Genomic DNA, 19021 nt, shown 5'->3' with positions numbered 1-19021 from the left:
CCAACCAGTTAAGTAGTAGTTCTGCAGAAAAGGACCTGTGGGTTACAGTGGATGAGAAGCTGGATATGAGTCACCAGTGTGCCCTTGTAGCCAAGAAGGCTAATGGCATATTAGGTTGCATTACGAGGAGCACTGCCAGCAGATCCAAAGATGTCATTATTCCCCTTTATTCGGCTTTGGTGAGGCCAAATCTGGAGTATTGTATCCAGTTCTGGGCCCCCCCATTACAAAAAGGATGTGGACGCATTGGAGAGGGTCCAGCGGAGGGCAACCAAAATGATTAGGGGGCTGGAGCATATGACTTGTGAGGAGAGGCTGAGAGATTTGGATCTGTTTAGTCTGCAGAAGCGAAGAGTGAGGGAGGATTTGATAGCAGCCTTCAATTTCCTGAAGGGTGGTTCCAAAGAGGATGGAGAGAGGCTGTTCTCAGTAGTGACAGATGGCAGAGCAAGGAGCAATGGGCTCAAGTTGTGATGGGAGAAGTCCAGGTTGGATATTAGGAAAAACTATTTCACTAGGAGGGTGGTGAAGCACTGGAATGGGTTACCTAGGGAGGTAGTGGAGTCTCCATCCCTAGAGGTGTTTAAGTCCCGGCTTGACAAAGCCCTGGCCGGGTTGACTTAGTTGGGATTGGTCCTGCCTAGATCAGGGGGCTGGACGTGATGACCTTCTGAGGTCTCTTCCAGCTCTATGGTTCTATGATTCAAAGCAGACAAATAATTACATTCTGTTTAAGAAGAGCTGATTTTGAATATTCTCATGCACTCACAAACACAGACTCAAAAGGAGATCTTTACTTACTTGGTTAGTTTATGGCCTTTTGTTGCTATGAGGAAATCTCTTACAACCTCAGGACTTTGGAATCTGCACGGTGTTTTGGATATGTATTTTAATGTCTGCACAAGGTTGGAAAAAAGCATAGGTTACTCCACTTTATGTTATGAAAAATCTCTTCACACCTTTTGAGAGAAGTCTGAATGGGAAACTAAGTTCTTTAACTTCTTTCAGAAGACGGAATGTGCTGTCATATTTGGCATAGTTATTTGGATCTGCCTTGATTCTCAGAGACCATGTTCATTTCTAATGATAGTGTAAGCAACAGGCAGTACATAAAACAGTCATTATGTGTTGGCAATTATTCCAGCATTTTACAAGGAAACCCCGCTGAAGTTGATTCTTAGAGAAATATAGAAACTCCTATGTTCTTCTAACCCAACTATGAAAGTTCCCTCTGTTGCATTGGAAAAATCACTTAACCTTCCTGTAACTTCACCTATAACATGGGGATATCTACCCATATTTGCAAAGTGCACTGAGGTATATGGGATGAAAGGTTCTTTTTCAGTGCTAAGCATTTAAACACATACAATTAAAAGAATATTCACCTGTAACAAATTTTCATTATCAATTTGAATGAAATGATCATAACTGGCAAATCAAATTGACCAAAATATTTCTCACAGCATTAGATATTTAGAATGTTTTTAAAAGCTATAATATGTATAATTCTAACAATACAGAGAGTCTCAAAAGCTTGTTTAAAAAGGCCAGTTGTTGTTAATGTTGGACTGAATAACTATCTTATTCATCCTTGGGACAATGTAAACTTATTTTCTGCCAAGTGTCCAAGAATTCAGTGAGTGTGGAACTAATTACTAGGTCATAAATAGCTAATGTAAGCTCCACAAAGCTGAAACAAAGGCTTCTAGTATTCAGATGTTTTAAGAGTCTTTTAATCAGCGTATTTGGCAGTATTTTCTCAAAGAGCTCACAAGTTATTTATGCAGATTACAATTAAAAACAAACTTTACAAAGATACTAAAATAATTCATTCAAATATTTTTAGTGAAAATTCACTTCTTTGTTCTCTATCTTTTTCACTAACATATGCTTTTAAAGGACATGTTAGATTTTATTTCTTTGATTAAATGAATGAGAATCCAAGATGACAGATAATACATCTTGCAACTTATCCAAGCCTGTCATCTGAATTAAATGCCAATATGCCTTTTTAAGATGAAGCAACCACATCTGTATGAAGTATTCAAGATGTGAGCATAACATGGTTTTATAACTATACTCACTTCATACATAATGGTGTTCAGATTTTGCTGGCCAGAGCTCTGTTTGTGTTTTCCACTATCTTTGCGCTGCTGCTTAAGTTCGGTTAATAGCTGGAACACCTAAAACAAAAAAAAGTCTTTTATTACTAAAATACTTTACAAGATTTTTTGAATTAGTTAAACATTTTTTCTACTGCAGTTTTTTAAAAATATGTTATTAAAATATTACCAAATAAAAAAGATTATGTTGCCCTAATTGACTGGGTGATTAAAATGAAGCACATTTTAGTAACAGAAAAAAAATGTATACAAGAAATGAGACAGTAGCTCGTTCTAATTTAGGATTACTGGTCTTGAAGTATTATTTAGAGTCCTACCAAATTCAGGAACCATTTTGGTCAATTTCACTGTTATAGGATTTTAAAAATAATTGAATTTCATTATTTTAGATATTTACATCTGAAATTTCAGTCTATAGTTGTAGGAGTCTGGAGCCAAAAAGGAGTTGTAGGGTGGGTCACAGGATTATTATAAGAGTGGATGCACTACTGCTATCTTTACTTTCTTGCTGCCGCTGCCACAGCCTCTTCAAAAGTGGGCACCCAGCCAACAGCTGCTGTTCTCCAGCACACAAGTAAGGATGGGAATACTCCAACCCCCCTAAATTAACACTGCGCCCCCTTCCCCGGCTACACTTTTAGGGTCAGGATCTGCAATCTGAGAAACAGTGGTCTCCCCTGTGAAGTCTGCACAGTCTAAGGTAAAAACGCACAAAACTTCAGATTTCTCAGGGAAGACCAGATTTCACAGTCTGTGACCCCATTTTTCAAGGCTGTGACATTGGTAGGGTTTTAATTATGTTGAACAAAAAGATGTAAAAATTGTTGGGCCAAACCGTGTTGATATTTTAATGGACTATCACTACTTCTTGAAGCCTTACCCAAAAGCCTCAAAAGAAAAAGTGGTCACCACAAGCGGCCTTGTAAAAATTACTGGTTCATAAAATTATGAAATGAAATACGATTATTACCAGTTCTAAAGCTAATTCTGCCATTACCACAAATGTTGCTGTAATACACCCTCAAACAAATGGAGTCTTTATGTACTGAATACAGTATAATTAAAAATAACAAAATTAGGCCTTGAAAGAGGACACTGATTCCACAAAACCAACATACAGATAAATATTCCCCATTATATGAGGGAAAGTGAATGTACACTTTACTTATTCAAACTCTTTTGTAATATTTTCTCTTTCAGAAGGCGATCAGGAAGAAATTGTGCAAAATTCCCCCTTCCTTTATCTTGATCAGTACAGTCCTTACATGACTAGTATCCTAATCATACATGAGATATTTCCTATAATCTTCATAGCATCATAGGATTGTAAGGGTATGTCTAAAACTACATCCCTTTTTCGATAAAGGGATGTAAATTAAGACATATTGAAATGGCAAATGAAGCCGGGATTTGAATTTCCTGCGCTTCATTTGCATAATGGCATCCATGGTTTGTTTTTTGTGTTTTTTTTTTTGAAAAGCTGCTTTTCGGGGAGGGGGGAAACACCTCAATTAAAATGGGGATTTTTTGACAGAAATGCCCCCGTTTTGAAAGATCCTATAACCCCATTTTTTAGGTTACAGGCTCTTTCAAAATGGGGGCATTTCTGTCGAAAGATCCCCATCTTGACCATGGGGTTGTTTTTTTTCCCGAAAAGCGTTTTTTCAAAAAAAAAAAAAAAAAAAAACACACACCACCATGGATGCCATTATGCAAATGAAGCGTGGGAAATACAAATCCCGGCTTCATTTGCAATTTTTGATATGTCTAATTTACATTCCTTTATTGAAAAAGGGATGTAGTTTAGACATATCCTCAGGGATCTCAAGAGGTCATCAAATCCAGTCCCCTGAACTAATGGCAGGAACAAGCAGCATCTAGACCACCCTGACAGATGTTCATCTAATCTGCTCTTAAAAATCTTCAATTATGGAGGTTCCACAACATCCCTGATCAATTTATTCCAGTAGTTAACTACCCTGACAGTTAGGAAGTTGTTCCTAATGTTCAACCTAATTTTCCGATGCTGCAATTTAAGACTATTGCTTCTTGTCTTATCAGAGGTTAAGAACAATTTTTCTCCTTCCTCCTTGTAACAAACTTTTAGGTACTTGAAAATTGTTGTGCCCATCTCAGTTCTTTCTTTTCCAGACTAAACAAACCCAGTACTTTTAATCTGCCCTCAAAGCTCATGTTTTCTAGACTTTTAATCATTTTTGTTGCTCTTCTCTGGACTTTCTCCAAGTTGTCCACATCTTTCCTTAAATGTGGCGCCCAAAACTGGACACAATTCTCCAGCTACGGCCTAATCAACACAGAATAGGGAGAAAGAATTACTTCTCATGTCCTGCTTACAACACTCCTGCTAATGCATCCCAGAATAGTGTTCACTTTTTTTTTTTTTTTACAACAGTGTTACACTATTGACTCATGTTTAGCTTGTGGTTCACTGTGACCCCTAGATCCTTTTCTGCAGTACTCCTTTCTAGGCAGTCATTTCCCAATTTGTAAGTGTGCAACTGATTGTTCCTTCCTATGTTGAGTACTTTGCATTTTTCCTTATTAAACTTCATCCTATTTACTTCAGACCATTTCTTCAATCCTATCCTCCAAAGCAGTTGCAATCCCTCCCAGCTTGGTATAATCCACAAACTTTATATGCCTATGCCATTATCTATATCACTTAACAGAACTGATCCTCAAACAGATCACTCTGGAACCCCAGTTATGCCCTTCTTACATGACTATGAACCATTGATAACTACTCTCTGGAAATGGTTATCTTACCAGTTACACTCCCACCTAACAGTAGCCCCATCTATGTTGTACTTCTGAAATGTGTTAATGAAAAAGTCATGCAAGACTATATCAAAAGCCTCATTAAAGTCTAGATATACCACACCTACCACTTCCTCTCTATCTACAAGGCTTATTACCCTGTCAAAGAAAGCTATCAGGTCAGTTTAACACAATTTGTTTTGAACAAATCCATGCTGACTATTACTTATCACCTTATTATCTTCCAGATGTTTGCAAATTGATTGCTGAATGTTTTGCTTCACTATCTTTCCTGGTACAGAAATTAAGGTGACTCATCTGTAGTTCACTGGGTTGTCCTCCCCACCCAACCCTTTTATAGATAGGTACTATATTTGACCTTTTCCAGTCAAGTGGAATCTCTCTCCTCTTTTAAAGATAATAGCTAATGGCTCAGATATCTCTTCAGTCAGCTCCTTGAGTATTCTAAGATGCATTTCATCATGCCCTGGTGACTTTAAGACTTCAACTTGTTCTTTCCATATTTTTGCTTCTGAACCCACCCCATTTTCATTGGCATTTTCATGTTAGGTGCCCAATCACTACCAACCTTCTTGGTGAAAACCAAAATGAAGAAGCCATTAAGCACCTGCACCATTTCCACATATTCTGTTATTGTTTTCCCCTCTTCATTGTACATGTCTATAGCACTTTCCACCTAAGGATCTCAAAGCACTGTGTACACATTAACCATATACCATAATACATATCAATTCAATATTGAGACAGGAAAGTGTTGTTTTGCAGACGATGAAAAGGAGGCACAAAAGGAAATCTTTTTTAAATAATCAAGGACGGAACTCAAATCTCCTGATTCACAGTTCTGTGCTTTATTCTGACCATTTTTAGTGCCAAAATATTAGTTTGGCACTGACTGATTTAGACATCCTGGTCAAATTGCAGTACAAAGGAAAGAAGCACCAAATAACAGCCTAAGGAAAACAGGATCCAAGTTTTAGAAGAGTTTGTACACTGAAAACTGTTTAAAATATGTGCTTAAAATGCCTGCCACTGCAGACTGCAAACCTCTTTCTGAAAAGAATTAAAAAGCTCTATGTGCTGAGACAACTATGCTGAAAAAGGGAAATGGTGAATAAGCAGAATCTTCAGTAATTCAATTTTCCACTTCCTTTCACTTTCTCACTTAGCACATATGGGTGTATTTAGCAATAGTGGGGAGATATTGAGGCTAAGATTATGATGTTGCAGAATGAGGGACAGAAAGTGGCTTTAAAGTAAGTTTAGCACATATAATTAAGTGTCCAATCTGCAAAGCACCTCACTGCATCAGGCCATTGTTCTGGGGTGCCAGAAGACTTACACAATGCAAGAATTCTCCTTGCATATGAATGACGGGATTTGTATCCAATTTTACCATAACATCCTTGCATGATTGAAAAGATATACACAGAAGTAATGGAAAGAATTGATTAGGCAAGTGATAATCTCTTCAGTACTTCTTGCATTCTGTTCTACAGTTCTTAAAACGGACATTTAATACTACACCTATATCCTATGAAATAAAGCCATGGCTAGTTTCTATTTCTTAAACAAGAAAGTTCCTTTCAAATACTTCCTCAAAGCTCTTTTAATGACTGCCAGGTGGTATACTACACCCTAGTCAAACACTTCAATACTTATCACAAAATTATGACAAAATAGATGTGTAAACCCAAAAGGTCAGCAAGGAAATAATCTGAAAAAGTACAGTTTTTAAAGCCTTTAAAAATAAAATACTAAAATTCTAAAGCTACATGGTTGAATTTACAAATGTCACATTTCTATTTTACCATCACCAAAAAGGTACTTTCACTCAGAAGAGTGTAAAAAAGGAGGCTTGCAAACCCTGCTCTTCACTAGAAAAAAAAAAAAGGTGGACGTTTCTTATATAACATGGTAAAACCTTAGAATCATAAAATCATAGAACCATAGAGCTGGAAGAGACCTCAGAAGGTCATCAAGTCCAGCACCCTGCTCTAGGCAGGACCAATCCCAACTAAATCAACCCAGCCAGGGCTTTGTCAAGCAGAGACTTAAAAATCTCTAGGGATGGAAACACCACTACTTTCCTAAGTAACCCATTCCAGTGCTTCACCACTCCCTAGTGAAATAGTTTTTCCTAATATCCAACCTGGACCTCTCCCACCACAACTTGAGACCATTGTTCCTTGTTCTGCCATCCATCACTACCGAGAACAGCCTTTCTCCATCCTCTTTGGAACCTCCCTTAAGGAAGATGAAGGCTGCTATCAAATCCCCCCTCACACTTTGCTTCTGCAGACTAAACAGACCCAACTTCCTCAGCCTCTCCTCATAGGTCATATGCTCCAGCCCCCTAATCATTTTGGTTGCCCTCCGCTGGACCCTCTCCAATGCGTCCACATCCTTTTTGTAATACTCCAGATGTGGCCTCACCAAAGCCAAATAAAGGGGAATAATCACATCTCTGGATTTGCTGGCAATTCTCCTCCTAATGCAACCTAATATGCCATTATTCTTCTTGGCCACAAGGGCACACTGTTGACTCACATCCAGCTTCTCATCCACTGTAAACCCCAGGTCCTTTTCTGCAGAACTACTACTTAGCTGGTTGGTCCCCAGCCTGTAACAATGCTTGGGATTCTTCCATCCCAAGTGCAGGACTCTGCACTTGTCCTTGTTGAACCTCATCAGATTTCTTGTGGCCCAATCCTCCAGTTTGTCTAAGTCACTCTGGACCTTAATTCTGCCCTCGAGTGTATCTACTTCTCCCCCCAGCTTAGTATCATCTGCAAACTTGCTGAGGGTGCAATCCATCCCCTCATCCAGGTCATTAATAAAGATATTGAACAAAAGCGGTCCTAGAACCGAACCTTGGGGCACTCCACTAGAAACCGACCACCATCCTGACATCGAGCCGTTGATCACTACCGGCCGGGCCCGACCGTCTAGCCAGCTTTCTATCCATCTTACCGTCCATTTATCCAATCCACATTCCCTTAACTTGCTGGCAAGAATATTGTGGGAGACCATATCAAAAGCCTTGCTAAAGTCAAGGTACATCATATCCGCTGACTTGCCCTTGTCTACAGAGCCAGTTACCTCATCATAAAAGCTAATCAGATTGGTCAGGCACGACTTGCCCTTTGTGAATCCATGCTGACTATTCTTGATCACTTTCCCCTCTTCCAAATGCCTCAAAATGGATTCCTTAAGGATCCCTTCCATGATTTTTCCAGTGACCAAGGTAAGACTGACCGGCCTATAGTTCCCTGGATGGTCCTTCTTCCCTTTTTTGAAGATGGGCACTATATTTGCCTTTTTCCAATCATCCAGGATCTCTCCCGATCTCCATGACTTTTCAAAGATAATAGCCAAAGGCTCCTCAATGACATTTGCCAACTTCCTCAGTACCCTCGGATGCATTAAGTCCGGACTCATGGATTTGTGTACGTTTAGCTTTTCTAAATAGTTCCTAACCTGTTCTTTACCCACCAAGGGCTGTCCATCTTCATCCCATCTTACGTAACTTAGCGAATTAGTCTGGCAGCTGACCTTGTCCGTGAAGACAGAGACAAAGAAAGCATGGAGTACTTCAGCTTTCCCCACATCTTCTGTCACTAGGTTATCTCCTTCATCCTATAGGGGCCCCACACCCTCTCTGATCACCTTCTTCTTGCTAACATGCCTGTAGAAATCTTTCTTGTTATCCTTCACATCCTTTGCCAGTCACAATTCCAATTGCACTTTCATCTTCCTGATAACCCTCCGGCATTCTTAAGCTATACATGTATAGCTCTCCCTGGTCATTTGTCCAAGTTTCCACTTTTTATAAGCTCCCTTTTTGTGCTTAAGTTCACCAAGGATTTCCCCTGTAAGCCAATCCGGTCTCCTACCATGTTTGCTTCTCTTGCTACACATTGGAATGGTTTCTTTCTGTGCCTTCAATAAGGCTTCTTTAAAATACTGCTAGCTCTCCTGGACTCCTTTCCCCTTTATGTTAGCATCCCAGGGGATTCTGCCCATCAGGTCTCTGAGGGACTTAAAGTCTGCTTTTCTGAAATCCAAGGTGTGTATTTTACTACTCTCTTTTCTCCCTTTGGTCAGGATCCTGAAATCTACCATGTCATGATCACTGCTTCCGAGGCTGTCACCCACCTCTACTTCCCCAATTAGTTCCTCCCTGTTTGTGAGCAGAAGGTCAAGCTGCGCACGTCCCCTGTTCAGATCCTTCAGCACTTGTACTAAGAAGTTATCCCCACAACATTCTCCAAAAAATTCCTGGATTGCCTGTGTACTGCTGTATTGGTCTCCCAACAGATGTCAGGGTGATTGAAGTCCCAAACCTCATTCTAGGAGAAATAACGCCTTTTCCGAAATAGTTATTTTGAAATAAGCATATGGAGACTCTCCACTCCTGCTATTTCAAAATAGCTCCTCACCAAGGCCATTCTAAGTTATTCCTCCTCAGTGCCTCCAGGGGCTCTAAATCAAAATAGCACATCTACATTAGGGAAGCCTAGTTTGGACTAATTTTGAGGCTTCCCTGCAGTGTAGATGTGCTATTTCGAAAAACTATTTCGGAATAACTATTCCGGAATAGCTTATTTTGAAATAAGTGTGCTGTATAGACATACCCTAATATATATCATGCCTACAGCTTCTTCCCATCCACTAGGTCACTAACTCAAAGACAGAAATCAAATCATGGCAGACCAACCTATTCTTGACAAATCCATGTTGGCTATTATTTATTACCTCATTATCCAGTAAGTGCTTACATAATTGATTCCAGCATCTTTTCACATATTGATATTATTGCTTTATATGGGTCCTCTTTCTAAAGATAAGTATTCTGTACCTGTCCAGATATGAGACCTCACCTGTTCGCCATGAGCTCGCAAAGATAATCACTAATGATTGCTTCATCTAGCTCCCTAATTCTAAGGTGAATTTCATCAGGCCCTGCTTACCTGAATACACCTAATTTACCTAATGTTCGCACACCTTTCCCCTGGCTAATATTAACTGTGTTAAATAGCTATTCACTATTAACGTTATTAGTGAAGAGTGAATAAAATAGGCATTTAACACCTCAGCTTTCTTAATGGCATCCATTCTTAACTCCCCTTCCCACTAAGTACTGGGTCTACACTTTCCTTCGTCTTTCTCTCACTCTTTACTTATAGAGCCTCTTTTTACAGCCATTTATGGCCTCTTCTACGAATTATGCATTTTGGCTCTTAGTCTTTGTGAGTTTGTCCTTCTATGCATGTGCTATTCTTCTGTACTCATACTTAGCAATTTGTCCATGTTTCTATTTTTTGTAGTATTCATTTTTGATTTATCTGTATAATTCTCTTGGCTCTCTCTTAAAACTGGTTTTCCATTTAGGCCTTGTCTTCACTGACTGGGAGATCAATGCTGCAGAGAACCATCTCCCAGAGGTCAGTTTAGTGGCTCTAATAAAGGTGCACTAAATGGACCATCGGTCACGCTCATGTCAACCCGAGTACTCCCCCAGGTCATGAAGAGTAAGGGAAGTCAATGAAAGAGTTTCTCCTGTCGATACCCTCAGTAGGGATGATGGGGTAAGTCGAACTAAGGTATGTTGACTTCAGGTATGCTATTCAAATAGCTGGAGTTGTGTACCTTACTTCGACTTTGCCCCCCTAGTGGAGACCTGGCCTTAGGCATCACTTTCTATGGATACAAAGTTGACAACTTAAAGATTTTGGGCCTGATGAGTAAAAAGTATAACTGCAAAGAAACCAGGGAAGTTTCCCAGATGAAAAACTGGTGTAAAAGAGTGGAGAATCAAACCCTAGATTACGAATACTACATGCAAAGTAAGGATATTCAGAAAATTAACATAAACATGTGAATGAAGAGAGAGATAATTAAAATGTTCTGAAGGACTATTTTCTCATGGATTTAAGAACACACACAATTCTAACATTTGGGGGTTTATTACTGATTTGGGATCCAAGCTAGGGATGTTAAATTTCGATTAATTCGCTAATAGAGTAGTTGATGGAATTTCTATTCGATTAGTCAGTAAGGGGGGTGCTTGCTATCCTGTTGAGCCTCTTGCTTTGAAATGTTATATTTCAAAGGGAAAAGTAGCGGGAATCCACAGGTAGCTCTTGTACGTTTCAAATGGAGAGGAGCAGCAGTCCAACCGGAACGAGTGGGACTGTTTCGATCCCCACTTGTGCCATTTCCCCGATGCCTTCTACTTCTCCTGCCCCCCCACGTAGACGGTGCTCTCCCCGCCCCCTTGCTGCATCCCTCTGATAAAGGCAGCAAGTGTGGGGGGGAGCAACTAGTCGAGTTCCTACTTAACTACCCAATAAGCATTTGCTTATCAGGTAGTCAACTAGTTGCTTACATCCCTAATCCAACCCTGCTCATATTTGTCATGCAAACAGTGCCAATAATATCATTTCTAAGTCACCTTTTAAACCAGGATGAGAGCCCCCATTTTACCAAGCTAATTAAAAACAAAGAAATCCACATGTGAAAAAGCAAAAGTCACAAACAGGTCTCCCAGATTTCTTGGAGACATTTTTATCTGCTCTGGTCCATGTTTTCATTGACATAAAGAATATATTTTGACTCGCTGTGATGATGTTAAGTTGTCAGTTTAAAATCATGGAGCAAATTAACTTACCTCAAGGTTACTCAGCAATGCAGCATTTGCATCTTTCCTGAAAAACAGAAAATTATGCATGTCTCAAAAGAAACGGTCACAAATCCATTCTCTCTTTTTTACTGATCGGGGGGAGGGGGGGGAGACCCGGGACGGGACGGACATTTTTCAGTAAATTCTGAGAATTTTTTAAATAAAATCTTCAAGATTTAATTCTGTTAAATCCTCTACAATTCCTAGCTATTGCTGCCTTTAGGAGTTACTTATTTTCACAAACTTCAAACACAGCTATTACAAATATTCTTACACAATTAATTAATTTGTGTAAGAATATTTGTATCATCAAGTGTTTAACTTGCACAACAGAATCATCTTAACTGGGACAGCCCCTGGACTGGCTTAACATCCTAAATAATCATAGTGAAAAATTCCCTGAAGGTGGACCCTTAACACAAGATTATTAAAAAAAAAGCATACTGCACAGAACGCAAATGAAAGAATAATAGTCATTAAATTTCATCTTTATTTTGTTCTTTTAATGTTTATTTGAAAAGTTCCATATTAGCAGACTGAAGTTTAGAGTTTCCCATCACTCAACACCTGCCAAATGCTTCCCTATTAAGTGAAATGTATAATAATTCTATCCCCATCAACAAAAAAAATAATTGCCATTCACTATCGTTAAGCTAAACAAGTTTGCTCTGAGTTATGCAAATTTACTTAATTAGGACATTCTTAATTGGGAAAAAATACTATAATTATATTTTAAAATACATAAATAAATGTTATGTTTAAAAAATAGGCAAGAGCACTATACCTCACCAGAGCAACGCATTATGCTGAACAGACAGTAGTAACAACAACAAAAAGTTATCAAACAAAACAAAATAAGGACTTTTCCCATGGTGCCTGAGTTGCTTCATATAAAAAAGACACAATATAGTGTCAGACAGCCAACTTTTTAAATGGAACTCTCACATTCATCTCCTTCAAATAAGTTTAATGCCTTCTACAAACTTTCATGGGTTCTATTATTGTTTTTAAATTAAAGGGACCTTCTAAACTTAATTGAGAGAAACTTCCGCAAGTAAGTGCTCTCACTCACTCTCACACACACACACCACACACACCAGTTTTTATTCATATTTTACAAACCATATTGCTTTTGTTTATTTGGCAAATGCAGTTCTTTGGAATCTTTGCTTTCAGTCTCCACAGGAAACCCCTATGGTTTGGGGACATTCCTTGAGATAATGACATAGAAGAATCACAAATAAAATCATCCAATTAAAAAAATAAGATGATTATGTGCAGTAAACACAAGGTTTGCAGGATGTAGTTCTGTGAAGAATGAGATTTTTAAATTATGTTCAAGTCTACAGTTCAGGGGCTTCCAGGGCACAACAGCCCAAACTTTTCAGGTACCAATAGGTGGCAAACAAACTGCTCAGAGTTGGGATTTTTTTGCAAGCAGTTTATATTTTGCCAGGCTAGCTGGACTTTAAACTGAACAACATAATGAAACACAGTTGTGAGGAGTAAGGGAAGCCAACAGGAGCCTTTGCTCCCTTCAGACTCCCTTTGTGAAGACAGCACCAAGCTTGGCTTAAGGTATGCCAACTCCACATTATTTACATAGCTGGAGTTGTGTACCTTAAGACAACCTTCTGGGTCTAGTGAAGACCTGGCCTTAGTAATGCATTAGACTGCCTTAGAGAATTATTGATGGCCTTAATTGCAATCCTAAGTAGGGATGTAAAGTCCCATTTAGTTTGTTAATTAAACTTTATGTTTAACCATTAAATGAAGGCAACTCTGGCTGGGCTAAAGTGGCCCCTCTACCCCTGTGACTAAGCTGGAGCATCTCCTTTCCCCTGCTGCGGGTGCATGAGCCTGCTGTTCTGGCTGGGCTGGAGCAGCTCCCTCCTGTGGCAGGCCCCGGTGGGGGGCTGGAGAAGCACGCTGCGAGTTGGGGGGCTGCTCCAGCCCCCACTGGTTAACTGTAACCAGTAAACCTCACTAGTTAACCTTTCACAGCCCTAGTTCTACGTGAAATATTACTGAAAAGATTTTTCTTTATAGAATACTGTTTATTTTATTGTTGGGAGCCCTTCATTATAAAATAATTATTATTGGCACCTTATGATTGTAACATTGCAATATATTCTATTGCTAAACCAAAGCCGTGTGTCAACTTTTTGCAGAGGTGAAGCGTGCAAAGCTATAGCCCCAGTACTGGAGGTGCGGGACCAAAGCTGAAGCCAAGCAAGGGCCTCAGCCACAAGCAGGGGGTTTGTAATCTGAGCCCCGCTGCCCAGGGCTGAAGCCAGGCTTTGGCCCCAGACCCCAAGCAAGTCTGAGCCAGTCTTGGTGACCCCATTAAAATGAGTTGTGATCCGCCGTGGGGTCCCAGCCGGCAGTTTGGGAACCACTGCTCTAGAGTTTCAGGACAATTTTATCTGAAGATTTTCCTCGACTAGGGCCTGCTTGAGGAGCAGGAGGGGAGTGTGGCGGGTGGGATGCTGCACTTGCACAGTGTCCTACCACAATCAAGGCAGCTCAGCCCTGGGCAAGAGTCCACTCCCCAGAGCTCACGGCAGGGTCAGGACCCGCTACGCCCTGACCTTGACCGCAGTAGCTGCTGGCAAAGGGGTGAAGGGAACCGCTCACTCCCGCAGGCTGGGGGGCAACTGCCCCTCACCAGAGCAACCCTGTGGGGCTGGATCCCACCTGCCAGGCTGCAGTCTCGATCAGCCCCACTGACAGAGAAACCCCCCTCGAAACGCCCCCCCCAGGGCCCGCTCCCAGCCGCCTCGCCCTCCACAGCCACATCCCACTGCGCCGCCAGGCACCCGGGACCCCCTCCAGCCCCGACAACCGGCCTGCCCCACAGCGGGGCTGCCCCACAGCCAGGCACCCCCGGGCCCCCCCCCCCCAGCCCCGACAACCGGCCTGCCCCACAGCGGGGCTGCCCCACAGCCAGACACCTCCGGGACCCCCTCCAGCCCCGACAACCGGCCTGCCCCACAGCGGGGCTGCCCCACAGCCAGACACCCCCGGGACCCCCTCCAGCCCCAACCGGCCTGCCCCACAGCGGGGCTGCCCCACAGCCAGACACCCCCGGGACCCCCTCCAGCCCCAACCGGCCTGCCCCACAGCCAGACACCCCCGGGGCCCCCTCCAGCCCCGACAACCGGCCTGCCCCACAGCGGGGCTGCCCCACAGCCAGACACCCCCGGGACCCCCTCCAGCCCCGACAACCGGCCTGCCCCACAGCGGGGCTGCCCCACAGCCGGACACCCCCGGGACCCCCTCCAGCCCCAACCGGCCTGCCCCACAGCGGGGCTGCCCCTCCCCCCCCGCTGCGCCCCTGCAGCCAAGCCCCGCACAGAGGCGCCCCTCCCCCCGGCTGTGCCCCATTTTGACCCCCCAGGCTCCTCTCAGCGCCCCCCCTCCCGGGAGCGGCCTGCACGCGCCGCGGTGCCTTACACTTCCATCCCGCCCTCAGCGCTCCCGGCCTAGCGCAGCCTCCGTCCTTCCCGCGCGGGGCCTCGCGCTCTGTGGGCGGGGCTTAGCCCAGGCCGGCCTGGAGTCCTTTACGGAGGGGGGGGGGGTGCGGCGTGGGGAAAAGAGAGAGAGAAAAAAAAAGCACAACTGCATTGGCCGGGAATCGAACCCGGGCCTCCCGCGTGGCAGGCGAGAATTCTACCACTGAACCACCAATGCTGATGATGAAGAAAGGCTCTGCAACCAGCTACTTGTACTTTCCTAGCTATGTTCCTTTACCTAGTTGATCCTCAGAGGTTTGTATTGTTTCTTTGCACAACAAAATTCTAGTGCAAACTCCCCTTATACATCAAAATTAGGATTTTTTTTTTTTTTACTATTTAACGCTATTATAAATGCTGGAGGCAAGACATGTTTTGGGGGTCAATGCTGACAGTTTGTGACCCATGTAATAATCTCACAAACGCCTGAGAGTCACAACTGCTAGTTTGAGAGACTCTGATTTAGAAATTTCATTTAAGATTAAATGAATATCTAGTTTCTATTTGCTTTCTGAGCAAAAAGAGCCCAACCAATCAATGCCTTGCACACCTGCCCTGAAAATTCACTCACTTACTCAAAATATCCTTGGCCTCCTTTTATCCTGACAATAGTTGGGGGGAGGGGGGCGGAATATTCAATTTTCCTGTTATAAATTAATTAGTCACTGTGACAGAAAACTCAGGACATATAGAAGCCCTTCAAAAATGTCCTGGAATGTCATTAGTGCTAAATTCTGGGCTACCCTTTACCAGGATAATAATAGAGAAAAAAACATATCTCACTTGTCCATCAAATCAACCAATTATTAGCTATGTGCAAGCAGAATTTTGCAAGTTCTGCAACAGATACATAAAAACTATTCCCATTTCCCTCATCCCTTTCCCCAGTTCTATGTATTTCATCCTATTCTTTCTCCCCTCCATTCTCTTGCACCCCTTTGTGTATAATTCAATTCATATGGTCTTCTTTAATCTCAGAGAAAACTAGATTTACTCTGCTGAGTAGATACAGCGGCGGATTTAGGGCAGGGCGAGCAGGGCGGCGGCCCCGGGCCCCGTGCTTCCAGAGGCCCCGCGCATGCACCTTGGCACCACGGCGCATGCGCAGTGTCAAAGGGGGGGCCCCGTGAAATTTTGCTGCCCGGGGCCCCGCGGCACTCTCATCCACCCCTGAGTAGATATACAGGTTGGACCCCTCTGCTTCACAAAGCTCTGCTGCTATCAGGGCACTGCAGTGGATCTGGGGCTGCTGGGGCTCCATTGCCCCTGGGCTCCACCACCCCAGGGCCCCCGGGGCTCTGCAACCAGTCCTGGGGCTACCAGGGCTCTGTGGCCAGCACCAGGGCTCAACAGCCAGCCCCAGGGCTGCCATGCCCCCAGACTCCCAGCGCTGCTCCCTGCCACTGGACCTCCAGGACTCGCTGCTGGGATGTTGCCAGACCAGAGAGTCCTGGACCAGAGAGGTTCAACCTGTAAATGAAAATCCCACCATTTATTTGTACTACGGTGTCCAGGAAGCAGATCTCTGTGGATGTTCTAGGCTGAGGTTGATGTCAATAATAGTCACATAAACACCACACTACACAGGAACCCTACTGACCTATTCTTACCTACATACCTCTAGTTTCCACCCGGAACACATCACATGATCCACTGTCTATAGCCAAGCCCTAAGATATAATTGTGTCTGCTCCAATCCCACAGAGAGAGACAAACACCTACAGCAGCGTTTCTCAAACTGTGGGGTTGCGAGCAACTTACAGGGGGGGTTGCAGCTGGATCTGGGTTTTTTTATGCAAAAATTTGTCTCTCCACGGCATCTCAGTTGCCAAGTGTCCGGTTTTCACCTGGACCCCTGCCGAATCTGGTGGGGGAGGGGGAGTGAGGAGCCCACAGAGTCTAGCAAAGGGGGGGCAGGAGGGGGCAGTTGCTGGGCGCCATGCTAGGGGGGCGCCAGGCTGGGTGGGAGCAGAGCGCGTGCTGCTCTGGCCCACGTGACCAGCAGAGCAGCTGGCCATGTGATGCCTCCCCTACAACCTAAGAGCTGAGGCGGCCAGGCGGCAGGAGCAGCCACTTTAAAAGTAAGATTGTTCCTCCATGCCTGGCTCTGCGGGGAGGAGGGGAGAGATTTAATTGGAGCAGGGCTCCCAAGGCTGAGGATGCCTGCCTCAGGGGGAGGGGGAAGTGCACTGGGATGGGGGGATGCTAGAGGGCCTGACTCTGAGGCAGGGGTGAATGCATTAGGATGGGGAGACTGGGGGGCATGGCTCAGGGGGAGGGGTAGGTGCACTGGTGGTAAGTGAACAGTCCCAAACTGGACAAAGTGGTGCAACTTTTGCTTAACAACTTTGGCTCCCAACCACCCCCCCCCCCTTTTTTTTCTTTTTCTTAACAACTTTGGAGCAGTGAGGGTGGAGGGGTCACACAAATTCATTTAGCATTTTAGCATGTTGCGGTATCACAAAGTTTGAGAACCCCTGACCTACAGGATTTTATCAAGCAGTTTTAAAACTTAAATATCCACCTGGGGAAATGAAGAAACAGAATGACAGAGCCAGACAAGTACCCAGAAGTCACCTGCTTCAGGACAGGCCCAACAATCTAAATAACAGAACACAACTGGTCATCATCTACAGTCCCCAGCTAACCACCTTCCAGCACATCATTGACAATCTGCAACCTATCCTGGAAAAGGATCCCTCATTCTCACAGACCGTGGGAAACAGGCCAGTCCCCATCTATAGCGAGCCCCCCAACCTGAAGCAAATACTTACTTACTAGCAGCCACATACCACACCTCAGATACACTCACCCAGAAACCTACCCCTGCAACAAACCACATTGCCAACTCTGTCCACATATCTATACAAGCAACACCATCACAGGACCTATCACATAAGCCACCTCATCAGGGACTCATCCACCTGCACATCCACTAACGTGATCTATGCCATCAAGTACCAGCAATGCCCCTTTGCCATGTATTTGGCCAATTGGACAGTCTCTGTGCCAAAGGTTAAATGGACACAAATCCAACATCAGGAATAGTAACACAAATAAACCTGTAGGGGAAACTTTAATCTCCCTGGACATTCAGTAATGGATTTGAAAGTAGCCATCCTTCTACAAAAGAATTTTAAAAATTGGTAACAAAGAGAGACAGCAGAACTGGAATTCATATGCAAATGAACACTATCAGTTTAGGATTGAATAAGGATTTCAACTAGTTAACACATTACAAAGGCAGATTTCCCCTCTTTGGAAGCCTAGTCCGAACTACCTAGTCCGTGCCGCATGTAGCCGCGGGGCACAGAGTCCGCACTAGCGGACATTTAAAAATGGCGGCACCCGGCAATATGCAAATGAAGCCCGGGAAATTCAAATCCCAGGCTTCATTTGCAACTCCGGTTGCCTACATTACCACCCTAGTTCGAACTAGGGTGGTAGTGTAGACATACCCTAACTTTTTACCATTCTATCATTTTACCATTTTTTTCTCTTTTTTGAATATGTCACCTGGCTCTAACTGTTCAAAAGCTATTAGAGTTGCTATTAGTTGGGCTAGCAAAAATGGATCATTTTGGGGGGTCCGTGACATTTTAATAGATTGAAAAGGGGTCCGTATGCTCAAAAAGGTTGGGAACCACTGCTAATAAATCTGTTAGTCTGTACGGGCATATCTACACTAGAAAAGAGATAGCAGAACTGGAATTCATATGTAAATGAACACTATCAATTTAGGATTGAATAAGAATTTCAACTAGATAACACATTACAAAGGCAGATTTTCCCTCTCTGGATATTCATATCTTCAGACTAAACACGTCTACCCCAAAATAACTATTTTGAAATACAGTGCCCACACTATAGGGAAGCCTCAAAATTAGTCAGAGGCAGGCTCT

At 43.2% G+C, this 19021-nt stretch overlaps 1 protein-coding gene and 1 non-coding gene across 2 annotated transcripts in view; both read right to left on the bottom strand.

The window, feature by feature from the left end:
• The window catches only part of CRCP (CGRP receptor component), a 49240-nt gene extending 34060 nt beyond the window's left edge, over nt 1–15180 (bottom strand). The window contains exons 1-4 of the mRNA XM_075905097.2: nt 15061–15180; nt 11593–11629; nt 2085–2183; nt 802–896 (exon numbers count right to left, since the gene is read on the bottom strand). Of these exons, the coding sequence (XP_075761212.1) occupies nt 802–896; nt 2085–2183; nt 11593–11629; nt 15061–15068 (239 nt within the window). The 5' untranslated portion in view covers nt 15069–15180. The remainder of the gene's footprint in view (nt 1–801; nt 897–2084; nt 2184–11592; nt 11630–15060) is intronic.
• Nucleotides 15181–15226: 46 nt separating this feature from the next.
• On the bottom strand, nt 15227–15297 carry TRNAG-GCC (transfer RNA glycine (anticodon GCC)). Its single transcript has one exon. It is a non-coding gene; the product is annotated as a tRNA-Gly (tRNA).
• Nucleotides 15298–19021: the final 3724 nt, after the last annotated feature.

Source organism: Pelodiscus sinensis, chromosome 21 (assembly GCF_052426305.1).
Source record: "Pelodiscus sinensis isolate ZL-2025 chromosome 21, ASM5242630v1, whole genome shotgun sequence".
In the NCBI taxonomy this organism is placed as follows: domain Eukaryota; kingdom Metazoa; phylum Chordata; order Testudines; family Trionychidae; genus Pelodiscus; species Pelodiscus sinensis.
Note: the sequence above shows the minus strand (reverse complement) of the source record. Positions and strands in the feature narration are given on the sequence as shown.